At 38.9% G+C, this 25,074-nt stretch overlaps 1 protein-coding gene across 25 annotated transcripts in view; it reads right to left on the bottom strand.

The window, feature by feature from the left end:
• Positions 1–10,346: 10,346 nt before the first annotated feature.
• The window catches only part of LOC122721556, a 45,743-nt gene continuing 31,015 nt past the window's right edge, over positions 10,347–25,074 (bottom strand). For 10 of the 25 annotated variants that reach the window (XM_043949510.1, XM_043949511.1, XM_043949512.1 and 7 more), the window contains 8 exons: positions 16,203–16,278; positions 15,936–16,011; positions 15,703–15,735; positions 15,506–15,574; positions 15,274–15,370; positions 14,211–14,467; positions 13,897–14,025; positions 12,570–12,833 (listed from right to left, as the gene is read on the bottom strand). In XM_043949510.1, the coding sequence (XP_043805445.1) occupies positions 12,663–12,833; positions 13,897–14,025; positions 14,211–14,467; positions 15,274–15,370; positions 15,506–15,574; positions 15,703–15,735; positions 15,936–16,011; positions 16,203–16,243 (873 nt within the window). In that variant the 5' untranslated portion in view covers positions 16,244–16,278 and the 3' untranslated portion in view covers positions 12,570–12,662. Of the gene's footprint in view, positions 11,060–11,180; positions 11,279–11,350; positions 11,691–11,782; positions 11,917–12,569; positions 12,834–13,896; positions 14,036–14,210; positions 14,468–15,273; positions 15,406–15,505; positions 15,575–15,702; positions 15,736–15,935; positions 16,012–16,197; positions 16,279–16,381; positions 16,715–25,074 lie in introns of those variants that run through there. The other 15 variants (XR_006348229.1, XR_006348235.1, XR_006348236.1 and 12 more) reach the window with 15 other exon arrangements.

Genomic DNA, 25,074 nt, shown 5'->3' with positions numbered 1-25,074 from the left:
GGATGCCCTAATGTGTAAGGTTTTCCCCACCACCCTCACGGGACCAACTAGGGCGTGGTTTAACAGCTTGGAGGTAGGGAGCATTAGGAGCTTTGCGGACCTCGCCAACATATTCATCAGCCGGTTCATTGTAGGGGTCCCAGTTAAGAGGAAGACTAGCTACCTGGAGACGATCCGACAATGAAAAAATGAATCCCTAAGAGAGTACGTGGCCCGTTTCAACTCAGAGGCCCTGCAAATCCCTAAGCTGGATGACGCAAGGGCAGTGGAAGCCATGCAGAAGGGGACTACATCCCCTGAGTTCTTTGGGTCACTATGTCGGAAGCCACCCACTACCCTAGCGGAGCTGATGAAGAGAGCAGAGAAGTACATAAGGCAAGACGATGCCTTAACCACTAGCAGGTTCGCCAGGGAGGCCGGAGATAGGGGAAAGACTGTGGAAGAGAGAAGGCCTGAGAGGCAAGAAAGGAAGCAGAATCGGGGGCATGAGGTGTACAGACATCCCTGGGAAAGGAGAGAACAGAAGGCATATCAGCCCCGGATCCCCGAAGCACTCACCCCTCTAAATGCATCTAGAGGCGAAGTGCTCATAGCGGTATAGGATAAGGACTTCATCCAATGGCCTAAGTCCATGAGAGCCAAGCCAACCGGAGGGATCTAGATAAGTACTGCCAGTACCACCAGACCCACGGCCATGATACCAACAACTGCTACCAACTGATCAATGAGATAGAGAGGCTGATCAAGAGAGGGCATTTCCGAAACTTTGTGAGATAATCGAAAGGAGAGAGGCCCCAACAAAATGCTATAGCGGAGAGGCCCCGTAAACAGGGAGCTGGGCTAGTGAATGACGGCTCCAGTGGAACCATCAACATGATCATAGGGGGAACCGGAGGCCGGATGAGCAGGAGAGGGAGGAAGAGAAGCCAAAGTTGAGAGGGGAGTAGCAAGGAAGTCCTGCAAATAGTGGAGCACTCCCTAGTAACCATCTCTTTCTCCCATGTGAATGCTCATAGGATTCAGATGCCCCATGACGACGCCCTAGTCATCGAGGCCGTTATTCACAACTACAGGGTCTGCAAGGTCCTGGTAGATGATGGGAGTAAGTTGAACCTGCTACCCTACTAGGTCTTTCAGCAGATGAGAATACTAGAGGAGCAGCTGGTAAAGGATCAAGCCCCAGTCAAGGGGATAGGAGGAACCCCAATGGTAGTGGAAAGGAAGGTGAAGGTGGCCCTAACGTTGGGAGAACCACCCTTATCTCGCACTCACTATGCAATTTTTCTGGTAGTGAAGCTCCCCCTAAGCTACAATGCAATTCTAGTAAGGCCGACACTGTACGATTTTGAAGCAGTAACCAGCATCAGGTACCTGACCATGAAATTTCCAACCGAGGCAGGGGTAGGAGTAGTTTGGGGACGACAGGAGGAAGCTCGGACAGTGTATCTGGCCACGGTGGTAGAACCAGACGCAGCAGCCCGGAGGTCATGGAAGTCCTAGATGAAAAGAAGGAGGCCAGGACGGAGCCCATTGACACGCTGGAGACATTTCCACTATCAGAAGAAAGATGTTGACAAAGTCTTCAGCCTCAAAGCGAGCCTTAACGAAGAGCAGAAAGCAGCAGTAATGGCCCTTATCAGAAGACATGCCTCAAGCTTCGCCTGGAAGCCTTCCGACATGCCGGGAATAGACCCTGAGGTGATGACCCATAAACTCAATGTTCTCCCTAGAGCAAAACCAATAAAGCAGAAGAAAAGAGTGTTCAGAAAGGAGAAACAACAGGCTACATGAGAAGAAGTTCAGAAGTTAGAGGAGGCAGGGTTCATTTGGGAAGTTATGTACCCACAGTGGTTAGCCAACCCTGTGTTAGTCAAAAAAGCTAATGGCAAATACAGAATGTGTATAGATTTTACTGACCTGAACCAGGCCTGCCCCAAAGATTGTTATCCCGTTCCTGACATTAATAAAATGGTCGATTCCACGGCCAGTTTTGATTACATGTCATCCCTTGATGCTATGTTTGGTTATCATCAAATTCCTATGGACAGAGGTCAGATGAAGAGAAGACCTCGTTCATAACTAAAGATGAGACCTATTGCTACAAGACCATGCCCATCGGGCTGAAAAATGTAGGGGCGACATATCAAAGACTGATGAATAAAATCTTCAAGGGGTAGATAGGGAGAAATGTAGAGGTATACGTGGACGACATGGTGGTGAAAAGCCAGACCTTCCAGCAACACTTGGCCGACCTAAAAGAAGTATTCGGGGTGCTGGAATAATACAGAATGAGGCTGAACTAGGCCAAGTGCACCTTCTTCATCAGAGGAGGAAAATTCCTAGGCTACATGGTTAGTGGAAAGAAAATTGAGTCAAACCCAGAGAAAGTGGAAGCTATACTGAAGATGCCAGAGCCGACCTGTGTGAGGGATGTGCAGAAGCCTACAGAGAGGGTGGTAGCACTTAATTGATTCATGTCAAAGTTTGTAGAGCGGTGCTTACCATTCTTCAAAAAGCTAGGGAAAGTCCCAAACTTCGAATGGATAGAGGATTCCCAAGAGGCCTTCAATAACCTCAAGCAATACCTTAGTTCACCACATGTGCTTGATATATCTAGCAGCCTCAGAACAAGCCATAAGTGTTGTGCTGATGAGAGAAGAAGGGGAAGAGTAGAAGCCAATATTTTATGTCAACAAGGTGCTCAAAGATGCTGAGGTTAGGTACATGAACATAGAGAAACTGGCATTTGCCTTATTACTGGCAGTAAGAAAGTTCAGAGTGTACCTTGAAAGCCACTAGGGAGTCGTGATGATAGATCAACCCCTTAAGAAAATTCTTTACAAACCTGAAACATTATGTAGGATGCTCGCTTGGTCTGTCAAAATCAGCCCGTACTGCCTTGAATACCAACCTCGGACAACCATCAAAGCCTAGGCCCTCGCTGACTTCATAGCCGAATGCTCCTTCAATGAGGAACAACAAGAACAAAGTAGAGAGTTACCAAGCTCAGCTGGAGGAAGGGATGGAGACCGGACACCACGGGAGTTCAACTCGAATCTGTATGTAGATGGGGCGTCCAACGCTGGGGCCAGTGGAGCCGGAATACTTTTGAAAGGCCCAGAGGGACTCAAGGTCTGCTACGTCCTACGCTTGGAATTTACAGCCTCTAATAACATGGCAGAATACGAAGCCTTGATAAATGGAATGCTGATAGCGTCTGAAGTAGGGGCAACCTACCTTAAAAAAAGCAGCGACTCCCAACTAGTGATCAATCAAATAACGGGGGCATATCAAGCAAGGGACCCCATCATGCAAAAATGTCTAGTCAAGGTACGAGCTGTGGAAGCTGAGCTCGGCGAGAACGGGATTGTTGTATAGTATCACAGGATACCTAGAGAGGAAAACGAAGAAGCAGACCTGCTTAGCCGGTTATCCGAGGAAGGACTAGAACAGCTCCCGAATGAAGTGTACATACAGCATATCAGCATCCCCACTTTTAAGAAACCCACCACAATAATGCAAATTGAAGAGGGGCAGAGTTGGATGACCCCATACCTAGAATATTTGGAGACTGGGAAGCTTCCTGAGGATAAAACAGAAGTAAAAAGAATTGCAGCTAAGGCTGCCAATTACCAAGCAGTAAGGGGAACCTTATATCGAAGGGGGAAATCTAGCCCGTTGTAATACCCGACTAGACTCCGGTATCGGAATTCCTACCGTCCGGTGGAATCTCGGATGTCGGAAGCCTCTAGTAGGGTAAAACCATGTTTTTATGAAATGTTTTAATGTGTTTTATGTTTTAAGCATGAAAGAAAATGAGTTTTTGCATGAAAATAGCATTGGAGGAAAACTCAGGTTCGGCCGCCGAACCTCAAGTTCGGCCGCCGAACATGCATGCGTTGCGGGTGTGCTTTAGGCCCCCGAAAGCATAAGTGAGGGAAGTCCAGGTTCGACCGCCGAACCCCAAGTTCGGCCGCCGAACATGGCATGCATGCGGAGGCACATTCGACCCCCGAACGTGGTCTGGCCAACCACTATAAAAGGGTCCCTTAGCCAAAAACGGGCGAGCTTTTTCCCCATTTTCGGCCAAGGTGAGTCTCCGCCGCCCCTCACCCATCTTTGGCGTCTTTCCTCTAGATCTTTCAAGGTTTTCATTTGTTTTAACTTTGTTTTGAAGATTTAAAGCTTTTGAGCAAAGTTTTGGAGCTTGGAGGTTCAAGAACCCAATCTCTCCCAACTTCGAGTTTAGGTCGTCTCTCTCTCGATCTTCAAGAGGTAAGAGCCGATCTTAATCTCATTGCATGTTTTAAGTAAGTTTTAAGTAGATCTATGGGATAGAATGCATGTTTAGGTTATGGTTATGTTTTTGGAGTTTTTGGGTATAAATGTATGTTCATGTACAATGTGAGTTTCTTGATGTGTTGTAGATGGGGTTTATGTTGGTTTGAGGCCCCTAGGAACATGTATGCTTGTGTTTGTGTGTTGTAGAATAGGTTTGATGCATGTTGGAAAGGTTTGGAGGCGAAATGTGCATAGGGAGCCAAGTTTCTGCCCTTTTTCAGAAACCAGGTTCGGCAGCCGAAGGACTTTCGGCCGCCGAACATGGCTGGGGAGGCAGCCTTTCGGCTGCCGAAGCTTGCCCCCGAAAGGAGACTTTCGTCTCTGTCTGGCAGTTTCGGTCGCCGAAGGTGCCGCCGAACATGCATGAGTTTCGTCTCTGTCTGGGAGTTTCGGCCGCCGAAGGTGCCGCCGAACCTGCCTGACTTTCGGCTCTGGAAGGACTTTCGGCTGCCGAACCTGCCGCCGAAAGTGCCCTGTCCAGGCCTTCCTTGCATGTTTTCCTATGGTTGTTTCATGATGTTTTAAGGGGTTTTTGGGGAGTAGTTTAGAGATATGTTCTAGTATGTTTGGTCCCTCATTTGAGTCCACCTGTGTAGGTTCGGACCCGAGGAACCGAGGACCCCAGCAGTGAGTTCAGCTGCTTCGGTGTTGTCAGAGTCAGCCAGAGGTGAGTGGAACTAAACTTAATCTTTTAAATTAAATGTTTTATCATGTTTCATGCATCATGATTATGCAATAGGATGATTGCATTAGCTTCACGAATATGCCGCATTGCATCAATTGTTGTTGATGTGGGTGAATGTTGGATGACCCAATTAGTCCATGACAGGAAGACCAGGACCCCATTCTACGGCCTGGCACAATGTAAGGAAAGACCAGGACCCCATTCTACGGCCTGGCACGGTTATGGGACTCGAAGACTAGGAGCCCAGAGGAGGCCCTGGGGCAATGGTAAGTAATGTATGTTATGACAGGAAGACCAGGACCCCATGCTACGGCCTGTCACAATGTTAGCTTGGACTAATTGGTGACAAGTTCACCCAACCCTTATGTGAATTGTCTGTGTTATAATGCATTTCATTGGAGCATAGTATTAATATGTTTTATAGTTCTACTCACTGGGCTTTTAGCTCACCCCTCTCCCTTTACCCCCAGGCTTGCAGGTACAGTATAGAGCAGGAGTCCGGGTAGAGTAAGGAAGCCATGTTTATGTAATAGCTAGCAATGGACATGATCGAATTGTAATGTAATGTCTTAATCAGTATAGATGATGTTTATGGATGTTAGAGGTGTGCTTGACCATAGATTGTTGTATCCCTTTTTATACATGATCTTAGAGATTTTTATGATGTTTATGTAAACCAACTCAGCATATGTTATGTCACCCATTGGGGGCATTGATGAGATTCCACTAAGGGATCAATGTTATGTTAATGTATATGCACAGGTTGAGGTTGGTTGATGTATATGGAAAGAAAAGTTTTAATTTTTATGTATGTTGTTGATCATGTATGGGATTAAGCAGGTTCACAGGATGCATGTTAGGCTTGCTACGGGTCCCGGCGGCCTTAAGTCGACCCGGATCCTAGCGCCGGTAGCGGTCCGATTTTCGGGTCGTTACACCCGTAGCTTAGATGTGTGGGTCCTTAGGAAGCAGCCAAGGTGATTGAGGAGATACATCAGGGAGTCTGTGGATCGCATGAAGGAGCAAGCACGTCAGCAAATAAAATTTTCAAGCAAGGCTACTACTGGCCCACAATTAAAAAAAGAAGCGGAGGAGTTAGTCAGAAGATGCGACGTCTGCCAAAGGTTTGCCAATGCCATTAACAACCCAGCCACACCATAGTCCAGCATATTAAGCCCTTGGCCTTCTCATAGTGGGGCATAGACATCCTGGGTCCTTCCTTAAAACCATGGGGCAAAAGAGGTTCGTGATAGTAGCAGTAGAGTACTTCTTCAATTGGCCTGAGGCTGAAGCCGTGCCCACCATTACGGAACGTGATAGACTTCGTCTAGGGCAACATCATTTGCAGATTTGAGATACTGAGGACACTTATATCAGACAACAGCAAGCAGTTCAACTGCAAATCCTTCAAGGATTTTACAAGAAACATGGACATCTGACACAAGTTCTCCTCGGTAGCCCATCCCAAACAAACGGCCAGACGGAAGTCACAAACCGACCCATCCTTCAGGGACTAAAGAAGTGGCTGGATGAAGCGAGGAAGAACTAGACGGCTGAGCTCAACAGAATTCTTTGGGCGCTCCGGACTACTCCTCGGACACCCACGAAGGAAACACCATTCGCATTGGCATTCGACACCGAACCAGTAGTCCCCATCGAGCTACAGATCCCTTCTACTTAGGTTGTGCTGCAAAAGGAGATCAATTGGCTTGAAGCTGAAGCTGTGCCCACCATTACAACACGGAAAGTGATAGACTTCGTCTAGGGCAACATCATTTGCAGATTTGAGATACTGAGGACACTTATATCAGACAACAGCAAGCAGTTCAACTGCAAATCCTTCAAGGATTTTACAAGAAATATGGACATCTGGCACAAGTTCTCCTCGGTAGCCCATCCCCAAACAAACGGCCAGACGGAAGTCACAAACCGACCCATCCTTCAGGGACTAAAGAAGTGGCTGGATGAAGCGAGGAAGAACTAGACGGCTGAGCTCAACAGAATTCTTTGGGCGCTCCGGACTACTCCTCGGACACCCACGAAGGAAACACCGTTTGCATTGGCATTCGACACCGAAGCAGTAGTCCCCATCGAGCTACAGATCCCTTCTACTTAGGTTGTACTGCAGAAGGAGAAACCTCAGCCCCTCCCTTGGAACCACCCTCCGTAGATTTCTTGATAGTGATGGGCTCCTAGGAAGTTGGAGTGGATGTCAACTTGGGCCTTGGAGCCGCAGGGGACTTGGAGGAGCCCGGAGTCTTGCCTTGGGTGGAAGCCTTGGAGTCTACAGAACGAGAGCCCTTAGGGGCAGGCACTAGTGCTCGAGATGAAGCAGGGGCAGGAGAAGTAGTCCGGCCAGCCATAAGAGGGGAGATGGCGTGAAAAACCTCCCGGGTCACGTCTACCACAAATTGACCAGCCCGAAAGGCCTCCAAGGTGGCCTTCATATTTTCCCAGGACATCGTGAAGTTCTTAGGGGGTTTAATCTTGTCCATCAATGCAGAAGAGGCTGCGAAAAACAAAAAAATAACTCACAGTTAGAAACAAATACAAGAAAAAGGCAAAAGGCAGAACATCAAACAAACAAATACCAGCTTTCTGGTAGTCCCGAAGATTAGACACGAACATGCACTTCTCGACATCATACTTCCTCGAGATAGAGGTCAGTTGGAGAAGACAGATCTGGTCTACCAGGGGCAGCCGGGGAAGGTCATTACAACCTGGGGGGACATCCCTCCAGGAGAGGTCCACATCCCAAGTTATTCCCGCACATTCCTTTAGCTCTACCACTGTGAAACCTTCAACCCAACCTTTAATGGAGTCCTTATACCCCGAGAAGATTGACAACCCTCCTCGAGGAGCAAGCAAAATAATAGAACCTCTGGCTAGCACGGACTAGACAGAAAAAGGTGGAAAATAAAACAGCAGAGGGGGTAAAACCCTAGTACAAGCTGATTGATTCAAAGGAACACATAAAAAGAGTGGAGTTGGGTGAGAGCATGTGAGGGGTTACTCCGAAGTAATGGAAAACCTTAATGAAGAAGGGAGAAAAAGGGAAGGCAGACAAAAATCGCGTTGCTTAACAAAAAAGATCAAGCTGCGATCCCGTTGGGGATCAATCAAACCCGGTGGCGGAGGAACGACGAGAACAATCCTCTCGTTGCGGTGAGGAGCCCTAATGCGGTAGAGGGAGGCATCTAGGTATTCCCGAGAAAAGAAGTTGGAGAGGGATGCAGAGGTGATGCTAGACCTCAGAGTTGCAACATCAGGAATTCTAAGAACAACCATTAGAGAGCAAAAGACGTACCTCAAAGAAATTTTACAGGAGATGAGAGAGACAAAGTACAGAGAGCAAAGTAAGAAGAAGATTCTAGAGAGAAATGGGGAGTTTGATTTTGAAAAGAGTAAAGGCAGAGAAATGACGTTTTTGACAGGAGCCTCCCCCGAGCCGCATGGTCATAATGGTGGCCTAGGGATTTACCCCCTCATTACTCATGGAATAACTACTGAGGAGGTTAAGGGGCACTTAATGACCGTCGGGCTTCTTACACCCGGGATGAGGCTGGACCCTGGAGAAGAACATAGGCCCAAAGCCCATCAGGACCCTCTAAAGCAGACCGGCCCAACATTGCATACTTCAGCCCGTGACTAAGGCGGGCCGGACTGACCCCACGCGCCGGTCCACCAGAAGATAGCTTAGCCCGGTGATGTGATGGAAGGTAGGAGAGTAGGCCCAGCTACCTCACAGCTCTATTAGCATGCGTGCCAGGGGAAATTAAATGGCCGCCTGACAGAGAGAGATACGCTGGCACGTCCGTACATACGGGCCTGAGTGACAGGAACAAGTGACACTGTAGTAGGATGGCAGTTATGCGTTACTAGAGGACAAAGAAAAGGAATAAAAAGGGGAAGACGTGATCTTCCCAGGCCAAGTTTACACTCACATTGTAAACTCTATTTTCTGGATCTCAGAATATCAAGAGTGATAAATGTACTAATCTTATAATTTTAAGTGTGAACTTTAAATAATTTTATAAAATAATTTTATTTCAAATCCATTTTAAAAGATTTTTAAATATGTGAATTTATTTAGATTACTCAGTTATTTGGATCAAAAGTTACAATTAGTATCATATATATCATCGATAAAAAAATTGTACGGAACTAGTGGACCCGTAAGAAAAGGTCTATCCATGGGAGTTTTTATGGAGAAGTCAAAAGTTTGAGTGTCTTCATTTTTTTTTCCTGCAAGATTGTTCATCAATTTCTGCATGTTAATTATCATTTACATGAGATCAATCACAGCATGAAATCTCAATAACTTTTGTGCACAACTAATGAAAGCTAATAATTTTTGTTATCATACGATATTTTTTGATTTACCAATTATAGTCTACACGAATGATTCATATATAATAGTTTAAAATAATGTTTAAAATTATAATTACGATTTTTAAATATATAATTAGTAAATATGAAATTGTATGTGTATATATTCGCATACAAATTTAAGAGTATCAAACTTTATGTGTTAGATCACCAAAAGCAGGTAAGGTGTGTTGTCCAAAATCTGAACCCACATGTTATAAGTTGTACTTTGATCTAATAAAGTATTGTGAGATGTACTTTTGGATATAATCCACATATCACCCTTAAAAAAAAATTTACTATTATTAGTGAAGAAAAATATTTTCTATTTTTTATTGACTTTAAAGAAATTAAATATATTAGTTTACTAGCCAAGAGCATGTGGCACGCATGTATAAGTGAGAATATTAATTTATTATTAATTATTATCTATAGTTATAATTTTTTATTTTTATCTTTACTCTTGTATTTATATCCATTTTACATTACTAATTATTTAATATTGGTGAGCATTTTTTCAATAATTTTTAAAGAATTCATTCTAAATTATTATATTAAAAATTACTGTAATTCGATACATATAAATTGTATCGTTTGATTTTTTCTATATTGTGTAAAATCAAATTATAATATAAAAATTTATTCAATAAAAGAATTTATGATCTTAGGATTATAAATAGTCCTTTTTAAATTATTTAAATTAAATAATGGTAATCTAATAAAAAATATATTATTAATAAAATAAAAATTTATAATTTAAATAAAAAAATAACATTTAAGAGGTAAAATTTACTATATTTTAGAGGTTATATAATTTATTACTTTTTAATAAGGGGTCTTTTCATTCATTCTAATACTTTCCGATAGTATTTACATACACTGATAAAAAGAATTAAAAAGAATTTTTTTTAATGTGAAAATTTATCAAAGTATGGATCGATCAATCTAAATATTAGAACGTCGATATGAACAATAAATAAATATAAGAATTTAGCGGTCCAAAGAATATCATATAGGATGAAAAGAACAAACAAATAAAATCTACAACTTCCAATGAAGTGATAGATTTAAATACCCCTCTTATGGAATCTTGAACGTAGATTTCACTGAGATAAGGAAATCCATCCCCAACTATCTATTAATACCCATTGGACCCCTTCTCTTTTCCACCCACCACTTCCACTAGCAAGGCGGTGAAGCTCTTCTCCTTTGCCCCTAAGCTCATGGGCAATGGCCATGTCCATTCTCCAGTGAGCTTCCGTCTTACTTGACTAGTGAGTTCCCAGGTGACTATGGATGGGATACTGTTGGTCTCTGTGCTGACTCAGAAACTTTTGTCGAGAACCGTGAGCTTGAAGTGATTCACTGCAGATGGGCTATGCTTGGAGCTCTTGGATGAATAAACAGTTTCTCCAGTATGAAATCTGTAGGTTCTGCCTGGATAGCCCGTCAAAGGATCTGCTCTCATGTTCATGAATGATAGTGGATACCATGTTTTGGACCAAGATTTCCATAGATTTGCTTGGTAGGATCACCATAAAAAAAACCAAGTCTCATCATAGTAGCAAAATTATTTGAGACAGCCTTGTCAATATTCGACTCATCATAGTGGGACCAAGACTTCAGTGTGCTGGCCTAAGAATCACCAGCAATTGAGATCCAGACCTATCAAATTAAAAAAAATTGCAATTTCATTATAAATACTAAGCCTCTTTTAAGGAAAAAATGCAATTAACAAGCAACCTAATAATCAACTTTAACGAGTAATTAGCATTTCAAGCATTACCTGCCAATATTGCTGTAGCTGCAGCTTCTTCTGGTGTTTTGGTATAGTGTTGTCCATTGAAGAACTCATATACTGAATCACAGTCAGAAACTATGTATCTGCAAAAACCGAGCCGAATTCAAACCAGATGATCAACTATGAAACTCAAAATTCGGAGAATGAATATATACCCATTCAATTTCCATTCGCCTCGAATGACCCCAGAAAGAAGATTTGGATCAGCACATGTTGGCTTACCATTGACCTGATTGTAGGAACACATTACACTGGCAACATTACCATCAAGAACACAACTTCTAAATGGAGGTTGAAATGTATCTTCCATGTCTTGCTTTGTTACCTGAATTATCACAATTCAAAAGCACACAAAAGAAAAATAATAAATGGACTTCTAACCAGGGGCCTCTTGGCCTCTTCCCCATCTGGGATCACGAAAAATGTTAACATTTGGCGACCAAAACGTCAAGCCTGTCAATCCTACGTTCTGCATGGCCCTGCCTTCAGTAGAAACTGCCTTGCAAAAAACAATTTCATCAAATGAATTGGAATCCGTTCACTAACTTTTAAACATCAAATGAGGAAATGGTACAGTGATTGTATACCTTTCCAATGGCTTGGAAAAGGACGAAAGCCTTGTAGCTGCAGGTAGGACATTGGAGAAATTTGTACCACGACCCACATAAGAGACCAAGCCTCAGACCACCAGTTATAGTTGGGTATCCCTAGTCTACTCACACTTGCAGAAATTTGTACCATGACCCACATGAGAAAAAAAGGAGAGTTTTTATGTTTGAACTTCAGATTATATTGGGCTGTGATGATATGTAAATTGTTGTGATTTAATTCAAAGCATAATGTAATTTTTGCATGCTAAAAGTGCATCTTCTCTGCAACTGTCTTGTAAAAGAACTGTCATCTTCTACTCTGAAAGGATAAATTTCCCACAGAAAATTCCATGAAAATGAAACAATTAAAGGTAGTTGAAATCAAATCGTCGCTACAGTTCTCAGGATCGTTCCTGTAATGGTTAAATGCATGTTCTAAAGCACCATTCGATCCCTGCTCGGGGAAACATTTTTATCCATCAGAATAACAGTCAATAATAGCATGTTAAATACAAATCTGACAAAATCGCAAAACAGAGGTACAGAGCATTGCATATTTTTCAGTAGCATAAAGAGAAATACATGTGCAACTGGGCTTGAGCCAAGTAGTAGAAATTGTCCTCCCAACTCTAGAGTACGGTATATTGCATGTCTAATAAGGTGTACACCTTTCTGTGGCACCATTCTTGTTATGCAGCCCACGTATTCAATAAAATATGAAAGACTTCTAGGATTGGATGCACATTCACAAAGAAAATAACAAATATTCAAGAAAACTCCAAACAGAGAATCAAATGACCCATTCATATAGTTTTCCGTAGTTGTAAAATGTATGATCATGCACTGTAAGAAAATTAAGGCAGAAGCAAATTTTAAATTAGTCATGGCAATGAATTATGTCTGGTTTTTTTGCCAGCTTGAAGAAGCAATTCAAGTGCAGCACGGCTGAAAAATGAAAAACGATAGAAATCATCATGTTCTCCGTAAAACTGCCCTCTCCAAAAGAACTTGTCAGGGTGTTGAGGCTCAATAAAGTAAACAGGAAGACCTGCGTGATTGAAACTCACAATCAAGATGAATAGCTTAAAAATAATTCATAATTAATATTAGTGACAAAAATATGACAAGGAGAACACAACAAGAGAAAAAAAAGGGGAAGGAAAAGAAATTAACTTTCCATGAACTCTACCAATATTCAGAATTATGCAAGCAGAACAACCATCTGAGATGAAATTTTGCAAATTTTAAATAATTTCTATATATTTAATTAATCAAATTTAACATCCTATAGTTGGTTCTCATGTTAAATACTTGCGTCGAAGATTGTAACCCTTCACTATTTTCCTTCTTATTCATAGTCATCGATTTGGCTATTAAGATGTTCTGGAATTTAAAAAAGAGTGATTTGGTTATTAGAACTCGTAGTTGAAAAATGTGAAGAAGAAGATTTTGGTCACTAAGATATTCTACTGTAAACCCAAATTTTTGCAAAAGAATGCAAATTAACCACATTAGTTGAACTATTGACTAATAATATTGAAACAAAGGAAATAAGATTTTCTTTTCCCTTTTCCCATTATAAACCCCATAAACCAAGTCAAACATCTAAAAAGAGCTGGATGCAACTCAAGATTGTGTACAAGACCAAAACAATAACATGGCCAGTACAGAAAAACGTTGAAACCTTCCCCTCCACCGGACAATTCAGGGAAGCTTGTAATCATTAAACAACAATTCCATAGGTAATCTAACAGCCATACTTGGTTCCTAATTCCTTGCTCATTCTTCAAAAGAGTCGTTAGTTTATTATGCAACTTTGAATCAAATTTTATAATCTCACATGAAAGGCCTTAGCTCAACAAAAACCAGTTGTTACCGTAATTTCTTTTACATTGTTTGGTGCAATAGGCAAACCACAAGTAGAAGCAGTAAAACAATAGCTCAATATCACTCAGAAGTTGAATTGTGAACAGAACAGAGAACGACGTTTACCACAAGAATGTTGATCAAGAGTTAATATGCTGTGCATAACAGTTGTAAGAATATATGCTAATAATAGAAAGAACCATTAGATAGAAAGAGAACACGCATCAATTTCTAACAAAAGTCACCTTGAAGCTGACACCTCTCAGTATATCCTTATCCCCAAATGACTTGTAGACATTTTTACCTTCAATTAGAACATCAGAATCATCCTCTGGTTCCAATACCGTCCCTAATTGCTTTGATTTATAAGAATCCTGGTCACACCTAAAAGAAAAGAAAAACATAGTAAGAAACAGACGCAAATTAAGTTAACGATAGAGCAAAAGGAGATAAAAGAAGAAAAGCGCTGAACAACAAACGATCAAACAAGACACCGCAAAAACTAAAAACAATCTAAACTACAGAAACTAGACAAATACACTTAGCGTAAGGGAATTACATTGAATTTGGTTGCTCGATATTCATCGCTGCCTATGTTTCGCAGAGGTGCCATACAAGCGCAGAGAACCTTTCTCTGATTATAGCAGAACGAAGAGGTTGTGTCCGTACTCCAAATAGAGAATCTAGCAGACCCAGTAGAGCCATGCGGTGCAGTAGCAGGAAATAACATTGAACCAGTCAAAGAAACCATACTTGCAGAAGCAATTGAGATTCTGGATGATGATATTACTGATTCTGAAGCACACCCAGATCGATCTTCAGGCCAAAAATTACAAAAACACAAACAATATCTAAAATGAGGTGGAATACAGGTTATGAATGATGGAGAATGCAATTTGAAGCAAACCCAGAAGAATTTATGGGCAAGATTTCACAAAGTAATTGAATTTCACCATTAAAGTGAGAAACTTAAAGGTAAATCAAACTTTGCCATCGAAATCCCAGATGAAATGTCCTCGATACACTTGCAAAAAGCCGGCCAAGAACCAAGAAGGCAGACCGATGTGAATGAATACGATATTAGAAATAAAGGGAAAAGAAAAAACAAATATAGAAAAGGACCACGTTTTTGTCCTGCTTTCGTAAAGAAACGTATTGGGAGTGTTGCAGTCTTTTAATCATGTTCATAACATTTGGGGCATCAAGAACCTCCCTCAAGCTATGCCTGTGTAACAAAGGTTAATGTTCACTAAATTTAGGAAGGACAAAACAAGTTCTGTTGTGTTCTAGCTGCTGTGACCTAATATAGTAGTAGGATAATCCTCCTTCCAGTTACAAACAGCTAAACCGTCTCCACTCCAAATGACGAAAAGATGAAAATGGATGAAGATAATTTTTTTAAAAGAAAAAAGGGAGAACAGGAAAAAGAAAAGAACTTCAGGGCGCATAACCAAGTTAACAAGAAAATCCAGTACCATATAAACATAAAGTATATATGCTCAAGAAATTTATCCCAAAACATCATATTCCAGTATGCCATTATGCTTGATACCTCTACCCTGCAAAGTTTCATTCATTGTTTTAACCACTATTAACACTGGAAGCAAAGATAACAAACATACTTATATCCTGAGCTTGCACTATGCGTGACTTGTTCTCAATAATGGGTCTCAGCTGTCTCCTCTCTGCCTCTAACAATAAGTGACGATGAAACTGATCCTGAAGAATAAAACACTCGACTATTGTATATATTGCTGCAGAAAAAAATCATTTCACAAGAGATCAAAGCCATATTAGCAAGTAGGAAGTTGAATGAAAACAGGGGGGGAGGAGAATGGCATATTTATTGCAAACCTTAGTGAAACCAGGGCTTGCAATCACCGCACAACGAATGACACTGAAATCAATATGCTTTAGGAAAGCCTACACATGGATAAAATCTATCAGAACTGGTGAAGAAGTGCTTCAGGTATTTAATTTGCCTGAAACATATTGTGAATTCAGAAGCAGGGTAGAGGCATACTAACATAAAATACAAATCAAATGCTCACCTGTAAAACATGCTCAAAGAACTTATTCAATGCCTGCAGCAAGGAGAACAAGAAATGTAAAACATAGAGTTTTAAAGCACTTCTGATAAATTCATGAATCCTTAGAATCCATGCAAAAGGAGGCAGAACCATAGAAGCCACATCAGTAATAACAACTCCAGTACATTGACAAGCCAATAGCAACTCAAATATAAATGACTTGGATTCACTGTGTTGGAAGAAAAGAAGCATACCGACTCATAACCAGCAATGGCAGGGCCATGCTTTCGAGGAATTGAAGTCTCTATCCTTGATCGAGTAGCTGTCACGCTGTAGTGTATTAGTCACAGCACCATAAGGCACCAGGATAACAGTTTACAACATGACAATAAAAAAAATATTCGAGAAAATAAGATATGAAGTAGAGTGGAAGTCATTCCTTATAGGCTTTGTTGCTTCATGTTTATGTGATTATTTATTTTTAAACAACTGAACCAAAAAAAATCAAAGAATTACCTTACCTTTTACCGACAAGTAAGATGTGTGCAAGTCCTTCTTGCATTAAAACCACAGCAAGATCAGCACTTGCACCGGGATCTGAAATTGTAGGGAGAGAAACATCAGTTACAAAGTAATTAAATTAGTCTATGCATATTTAACTTCATCAATTAGACTACTTGAGCAATTCAAAGCACCAAACCTATAAAACCCTGAAGGACCAACTTCAGTAGGCGGAACACAAACAGCTAGCATCAACAACAAAGGAATAACTGCCAGGCAGGTATTGCTCAAGAGTGCAAAAACTAAGTTAAGGGACAACACCCAGCCTAAAGAAACTAAGTTTTAGGCCATCAAGGTCCAACAGGTTAGGAATTCTAGATGTAGCATGCATTTCCATGCACCGTACAGTAATGTCCTTTTAGTGAGACACTGATTATGAAGAGAAGAGCTAATTTTCCAGATTCTCCTCTAGGCAATATTTATTGCCAGTAGCTTTAACATCTCTAGTAAACCAGAGCATTTTATAGGAGAACAACCACACTTAGTTTCATTAGTTAGGATCCTCAATCATCAGCGATTCAAACTCGGGAGAGTCGAGTATGATTGTTTTGAGATTAGGAATTGTATGAGCAGCATTCGACATGACGAACACAAGTACAGGTTTCAACAGCTGAATTTGGTGGAGAATCTCAAGTTTAAAGATAATTGATTTTTTATGAGAGGTAACGACACCGAGAGAGAAGATATAGAAATAAAGGACCGAAAGGTGAATAGAGCTAAGAGAAAGCACGAAGGCAATATCTCCTTTTCTGAGGCCAAAATGGTGGTGAAGCGAGAAGGCCAACTTTTTGTGCGAAGGACGAAGTGGAAAAAATAAATTCGGCAGCGAGCGACGGCGTCGATGAGAGCGTTTTAGGTTTTTCTACACCATTTAAGAATTTTATCTTAATTAACCAACGATTAATACCTCGCCTTGGTTATCCAAGGTGTAGCGTAGAGTCCAACATCAAGTAATATAAAAATACAATATGCCTGCTACCGACAGATGCTCCCCCACTTTCAATTCAAATTTAGAAAGAATAGCCAAATATTTTTAAATCCTAATTTATTGTGCCAAGAAATAAAATTTTGGATTTTTATGCCATTATTCTTTATTTTTTCAAGCAATAATTTCATTTAGTCTGCTAGTGAATGAGGAATTGGGATAGGTGCGACACTTCGTCTATGCCTCATAACTGAACTACGACACTGCCTTTCAAATGCCAACTTACGTTCTATATCTAGACTGCGACACTGCCTTTTATATCACAAATTGCACCTATTCGGATGCCAATTTTCGTTCCTTTAACAAGCTTTCCAAGTTATTCAGTTTAGGTACTTATGTATGCTTCTATCCTAAGTTATAGTCAAGTTTTGGCAATATTAAGGGTCTAATTCACTCATGGTCTCTTTATGAAAATTGTTCTCCTATATTGCTAAGTCGGTGATTTCTTTTGTGGCTTTATTTTTATCTATAATCTTATAAATATAATTATTTGTATGTTAATTATTTTAGTCATATTAAACTTTTTAAATTTCCAATAAGTAATTTATTCAACATGAAAATCTGTTAATATGGCTTGAATTTACATTGCTACTATTTGCTAATTAAAGTCTTAACATATGTTATATTTCGACCGCACCCGAAGGCTGCCTACGTACCTCCAATAGAGGATCAGGTCCACGTAGCTCTTAACAATAGATAATAACATAAAGTTTATACAAACATAATTTATTCTTGCTAATAATCAACCACAATATCACACTATGCTATACAAAAACAATCTTATTCATTTATTCAACAATCTATTGGAGGAATAAGGGTTATATCTAGAATCCAGTAAATAACTAAGGAAATATAAATAATTATATTTTCATATTTTCATAGCTATACTTTGCACAATCTTATTAAGAAACTAAATACCAATATTCAAAACATATATATATATATATATACACATATTTATATATAAACAGATATCAATATAACCTATCAATAATAATTACTTGTACCAATTAAAGTGTTTAAAATCAAACTATATCACCAATATAGATAAAAACTAAACTTCCAATAAACAACAATATTATCTCAAATAACATCAATTCCGCCAAAATAATTTATCTAACCTTATCAAATATAATAATGCTTCTAAAAAGGGAAAAAGAATAAACTATTGCTAAGTCGGTGATTCCTCTTACATAATGTTTAGATAATTAAACTTTCTTTAAAACTCTTGAATCTGTTATTATGATAATTCAAATTTATTTCTCTCGAAGGTTAAGACTTTGTTTCGATATCAAACAATCATCACAGTAAAAAGTGAACAAGAAGATTGGTCACTAACATGTTCTAGCCTATTTCACCTGCTCATACCTCTCCTTTTTTTCATTTCTCTTATATCATAATATTTATAAAATTCCTCTTTTTAATGATAAACAACACAAAAACAATTATGTTTTTTGAGTACATTGTCGCTCTCATAGAATTTTTCTATACCTTATTGCTAATATCTCTAGTATTTTATTCTAAAAGTGATACGGATCCAATAGGGCAAATTTCTAACAATGGTGTGGAGCAAACTTATGTCATTCAAATGGATCTAAAAGGAGTTCAAAATCATATTCATATGATCCATATATATTTGGGGCGTGCTTCAACTCATATGGGACAAATTTGGTGCAACACTTGCAATCATAGGCTTAGGGAGGCTAATCAAACCTATGGGCTAAAACTACACAAAGGGAAGCCTAATGTGAAGATCAAGTAAGTTTTTTGTGAAGATTCAGCTTTGTTATGATGGGCTTGCTATGTTTTATTATTTGAACACTTATTTTATTTTAGCTTTGTTTGGGCTTGTATTCTGGCCATATTTTATCTTTTAAGTTTTAGAGTGTTGGGCCATGTTTTGGGCTTATGTTTTAATACTTATGTATTATTTTAGTGTGTGATTGGGCTTGGGCCTTATGTGTTTAAGTCAGGCCCAAGAAGAGTATCTTAGGGTTTTATTTGTTTTTCTCCTTACTATATAAGGATAAGAAACAATTGTAAGAGGCAGCTTTTAATCAAACTTTTCAGAATTTCTTTCATGCCTTTGGCGTGTATTGCTTTGAGTGAGAGTGAGGATTTGCTTTCATCAATTGCACCAGGAATCTTGGCTAACTTATCAACTATTCGTTGTGGCGTTTGTCGGATTCTCATCTAAATCCTTCGATCATTGGTGTTTCAGCTTCTCTAAGTTTGGGGTGCCATAGGAGGTGGGTTTATCAAATCTTTGGATTCCATATCTACTTGTGCGTGTGGGTTTGAGGCTTGTGCCATAGGGTTCCGCGTCAGTTGGTATCAGAGCCAAAGTGAGGTAAATTCTTATTTATCTCAGGATCTAGAGTTTTTTTTCTGAGTTTTCCTTTTCTTCGTTATTGATTTTTGTGAGTTTCCTTTTCTTCGTTATTGAGTTTTTCTTTTTTTTTCTGAGTTTTTTTTTTTTCTGAGTTTTCCTTTTCTTCGTGCATCACAAAAAAAAAATCGCAATACAAAAAAAAAAAAAAAAACGAAAAAAAAAAAAATTCCCTTTGCCTTATGTTGTTCTGGCAGAAATTGTGATTGTATCTATATTTCCGTACCTATCTCAATTGATTGCTGTAGTTTGTGGGAATCAATTTGGAAATTTGAAATTTGAATTGGGTTGAATCCAGATTAGAGGCAAAAGAAATCTGCCTATTGAATTTTATTTGATTTTTTTTCTGTCTCTATTTGTGGGTCTTGATACTTGCCTTTTTGGGTAGATTTTAATAGATCCATATTTAATTTACTTTGAAGTGAATTAAATTCAAAATTTTCCAGATTCGTTTTTATTTGAATTCTAAGTTTCCTTTTTGGTTTAAGCTTATTTTTATTTTCTTGACATTGCTGGAGTATTATTTGCTTGTGTCTATACTCTAGGTGATATTTTCAAGTAGCACAAAACCTAGTTCGTGTGTTACTTTCCAAATTGTCAGTGTCTTCTTTCTAGTTTTTGCGCTCTTCGTTCTTTCTTTAGGTTTTCTTTTTTTTTTTTTTTTGTTTCATTAAACGCACCTTGTGGTTAGTTGGTTGACCTTAGTTTCTGAAGTGCAATTGAAGAATCAGCAAAAGAGTGGTAAGTGTGCAAACACTTGAGTTCTTTCTTTTCTACACAATATTTGCTAGTTCTCTTTGTTCTTTGTTGATTAAAGGTAGGATGAGTAAAGATCAGAATGTCTCACCAGCGTCCACTTCTACAAGAATACCTCAAAGAACTCATAATTGCAATAATGACTGTGATGATTCGGATGTGTTTGTTAATAATGTGTTGCTTGCTGCACATTGTGAGATGCTTGTTGCTAGGCGTGCTCTGAATATGCAGGTTAAGGAAGAAAGCCTGAAACAGCGGGAAAACATATTTCACACTAGGTGTTTGGTTAATGGAAAAGTGTGTACTGTCATTATTGATGGAGGTAGTTGTGCAAATGTGGCTAGTGTGTATATGGTGGAGAAATTGGGCTTGGCTTCTATTAAACACCCTAAGCCATACAGATTGCAATGGTTGAACGACTGTGGTGAGGTCAGAGTTACACGCCAGGTGGTTATACCATTTTCTATTGGTAGGTATAAGGATGAGATCTTGTGCGATGTGGTACCTATGCAGGCAAGCCATATATTGTTGGGTAGGCCGTGGCAATATGATAGAAAGGTGCAACATGATGGGCTCAATAACAAGTACTCCTTCACTCATGAAGGACAGAAGCTTATACTCGCTCCTTTATCACCTCAAGAGGTATATGCCGATCACATAAAAATGCTGGAGAGGGAGAGGGAGGCTTCGGCCTTGGCTACAAAGGAGAGTGAGAGCTTGAGTTCTGTGGAAAAAATGAGAGAAAAGAGTGAGTTTGAGGGTAACGAGGCTGGAAAAGAATCAAGACTACTTCAAGGAGGGAAGATGGAGAAAGAAAAGGAGAAAGAAGAGGCTAAAGTTCCAATGTCAACTTCCATAGAGATTGAAATTGAAAATTCCATTAATGAACTTATAGAAGAGGTTGTGAATGATGGTCGACATGGGGAGCACATGATTGATGAGGTGGAGGAGGTGAATAAGACTGTTTTGGAAGTTGTAGAGGAGAATGGGTCACATCCACATGATCTTTCTATGACTAATATTTTTATGTCTAGTTCATTTGTTCTTGATGTGCAGGTTGTTGATGAAAACATCCATGATGAAAGTTTTATACTATTTCCACCTATTCAAAAGGAGGTCTTTGAAGATACATGGGTGCCTAAAGCTTTCCTTCTTGACATAAATATCAGCAAGATTCGAGGACGAATCTTTTCTAAAGAAAGAGGGAATGATACGGATCCAATAGGGCAAATTTCTAACAATGGTGTGGAGCAAACTTATGTCATTCAAATGGATCTAAAAGGAGTTCAAAATCATATTCATATGATCCATATATATTTGGGGCGTGCTTCAACTCATATGGGACAAATTTGGTGCAACACTTGCAATCATAGGCTTAGGGAGGCTAATCAAACCTATGGGCTAAAACTACACAAAGGGAAGCCTAATGTGAAGATCAAGTAAGTTTTTTGTGAAGATTCAGCTTTGTTATGATGGGCTTGCTATGTTTTATTATTTGAACACTTATTTTATTTTAGCTTTGTTTGGGCTTGTATTCTGGCCATATTTTATCTTTTAAGTTTTAGAGTGTTGGGCCATGTTTTGGGCTTATGTTTTAATACTTATGTATTATTTTAGTGTGTGATTGGGCTTGGGCCTTATGTGTTTAAGTCAGGCCCAAGAAGAGTATCTTAGGGTTTTATTTGTTTTTCTCCTTACTATATAAGGATAAGAAACAATTGTAAGAGGCAGCTTTTAATCAAACTTTTCAGAATTTCTTTCATGCCTTTGGCGTGTATTGCTTTGAGTGAGAGTGAGGATTTGCTTTCATCAATTGCACCAGGAATCTTGGCTAACTTATCAACTATTCGTTGTGGCGTTTGTCGGATTCTCATCTAAATCCTTCGATCATTGGTGTTTCAGCTTCTCTAAGTTTGGGGTGTCATAGGAGGTGGGTTTATCAGATCTTTGGATTCCGTTATCTACTTGTGCGTGTGGGTTTGAGGCTTGTGCCATAGGGTTCCGCGTCAAAAAGGATATAAACTTTTATTTGAAGTCAATTCATAGCAGTTAGAAACTTGTCATGGTACAGCTGCATCAGATATAAGGCATCTACTATATCCTAGCAGATTCTTAAAAGTGATGCACACAATTTCCACTCAATGCTCTAATGTCCATAATGCAATCTGCAGCTTACAATACAAACATTTGTAGCATTGAATAGATTATCGCGATCACGACTTTAGACTATCACCTGTATCTTCTAACACATGTTGAATGTCAAATAACATTCTTAGCCAACTTACAAAAGCCTATAGTAGAGTTATATCCAGACCTTAACCTATAAGGTATACACATTTGCTTATACTTGTTCCTTCTCCTTAACACCTAGAAAGGCCTAAACGTTAGCTCTAATACCACCAACTCCAACACCCCTATAAGGTTATTTGACTAACCGAAACGGAGAAGTACCGTGGTGCTTCTCTCCTTTTGTCAATTAACTATTATGATGTATTTCATGACATTTAATATATTTTTGGATAATGGCATAGAAAATTTAAACCTTTATGAATTTTTGCATTTTAATTAAAATGATTTTACTTGGTACGATAAGTTAGGAATTAAAAACATTTAGCAATTCAATTCAAATTTGAAATAAAAGCGGGGGAGCATTTTCCGGTAGCTAACGTGACGTTCCATCTGTACTTTTTTATTACTTAATGGTGGATCATACGCTACACATTGAATAACCAATATGAGAAATTAACCACTGGTTAATGGTAAAAATCCAAGTTTGGTGTTTAACTAACCTGATATAACGTCAAATTTCGAAATTGTTCACGGAACAGTTCAACTACGCTTTTCCTAAGCGAAGCAACGCTGCAACCTATAACATCTAGAGAGCTAAAAGCTTAGCCGTCTAACAACCTAGGATCCTTAGTTATCAGCACCACCGCGGGTGCAGTCTATCTTTCACCCAAGAATCCAGTAAATAACTAAGAAACTAAATACCAATATTCAAAACATATATATATATATACACAGATATCAATAAAACCTATCAATAATAATTACTTGTACCGATTAAAGTGTTTAAAATCTAACTATATCACCAATATAGATAAAAACTAAACTTCCAATAAACAACAATATTCTCTCAAATAATATCAATTCCGCCATAATAATTTATCTAATCTTATCAAATATAATAATGCTTCTAAAAAGGGAAAAAGAATAAACTATTGCAGTTATTAATTCGGTTTTCCAACATACACCTTCAATATCATCTTAAAGGCAACTCTACCCACTTCCAAGTGATGAATTAAAATATTTATCAAAAATTACATTAGGAATTCATACGCTATTTATGTCATGTTCTTAAAAGTTTGATAGACTCTACAATCTTCCGTATTTTTTTCCTAGCTAGAGTAACTAATATGTTATTAATGAGATAAATTAACCCCTTAATCACACCTACCATCTCGTAACTATCACCTATTTTATGTGCGTATTTTCCTTGTTTCTTCAATCCCCTCTTACATAATGTTTAGATAATTAATCTTTCTTTAAAACTCTAGAATCTGTTATTATGATAATTCAAATTCATTTCTCTCGAAGGTTAAGACTATGTTTCGACATCAAACAATCATTACAGTAAAAAGTGAACAAGAAGATTGGTCACTAACATGTTCTAGCCTATTTCACCTACTCATACCTCTCCTTTTTATCATTTCTCTTATATCATAATATTTATAAAATTCCTCTTTTTAACGATAAACAACACAAAAACAATTATGTTTTTTGAGTACATTGTCGCTCTCATAGAATTTTTCTATACCTTATTGCTAATATCTCAAGTATTTTATTCTAAAAGGATATAAACTTTTATTTGAAGTCAATTCATAGCAGTTAGAAACTTGTCATGGTACAACTGCATCAGATATAAGGCATCTACTATATCCTAGCAGATTCTTAAAAGTGATGCACACAATTTCCACTCAATGCTCCAATGTCCATAATGTAATCTGCAGCTTACAATACAAACTTTGGTAGCGTTGAATAGATTATCGCGATCACGACTTTAGACTATCACCTCTATCTTCTAAGACAGGTTGAATGTCAAATAACATTCTTAGCCAACTTACAAAAGCCTATAGTAGAGTTATATATACACATTTGCTTATACTTGTTCCTTCTCCTTAACACCTAGAAAGGCCTAAACGTTAGCTCTAATACCACTAACTCCAACACCCCTATAATGTTATTTAACTAACCGAAATGGAAAAGTACCGTGGTGCTTCTCTCATTTTGTCAATTAACTATTATCATGTATTTCATGACATTTAATATATTTTTGGATAATGGCATAAAAAATTTAAACCTTTATGAATTTTTGCATTTTAATTAAAATGATTTTACTTGGTACAATAAGTTAGGATTTAAAAACATTTAGCGATTCAATTCAAATTTGAAATGAAAGTGGGGGAGCATTTGCCGGTAGCCAATTTTTGGATCATACGCTACACATTGAATAGCCAATATGAGAAATTAACCACCGGTTAATGGTAAAAATCCAAGTTTGGTGTTTAACTAACCTCACTTAAAGTGAAATTTCGAAATTGTTCACGGAACAGTTCAACTACGCTTTTTCTAAGCGAAGCAACGCTGCAACCTGCAACATCTAGAGACCTAAAATCTTAGCCGTCTAACAACCTAGGATCCT

The sequence above is a fragment of the Manihot esculenta genome, chromosome 13 (genome assembly GCF_001659605.2).
Source record: "Manihot esculenta cultivar AM560-2 chromosome 13, M.esculenta_v8, whole genome shotgun sequence".
NCBI lineage: Eukaryota > Viridiplantae > Streptophyta > Magnoliopsida > Malpighiales > Euphorbiaceae > Manihot > Manihot esculenta.
Note: the sequence above shows the minus strand (reverse complement) of the source record. Positions and strands in the feature narration are given on the sequence as shown.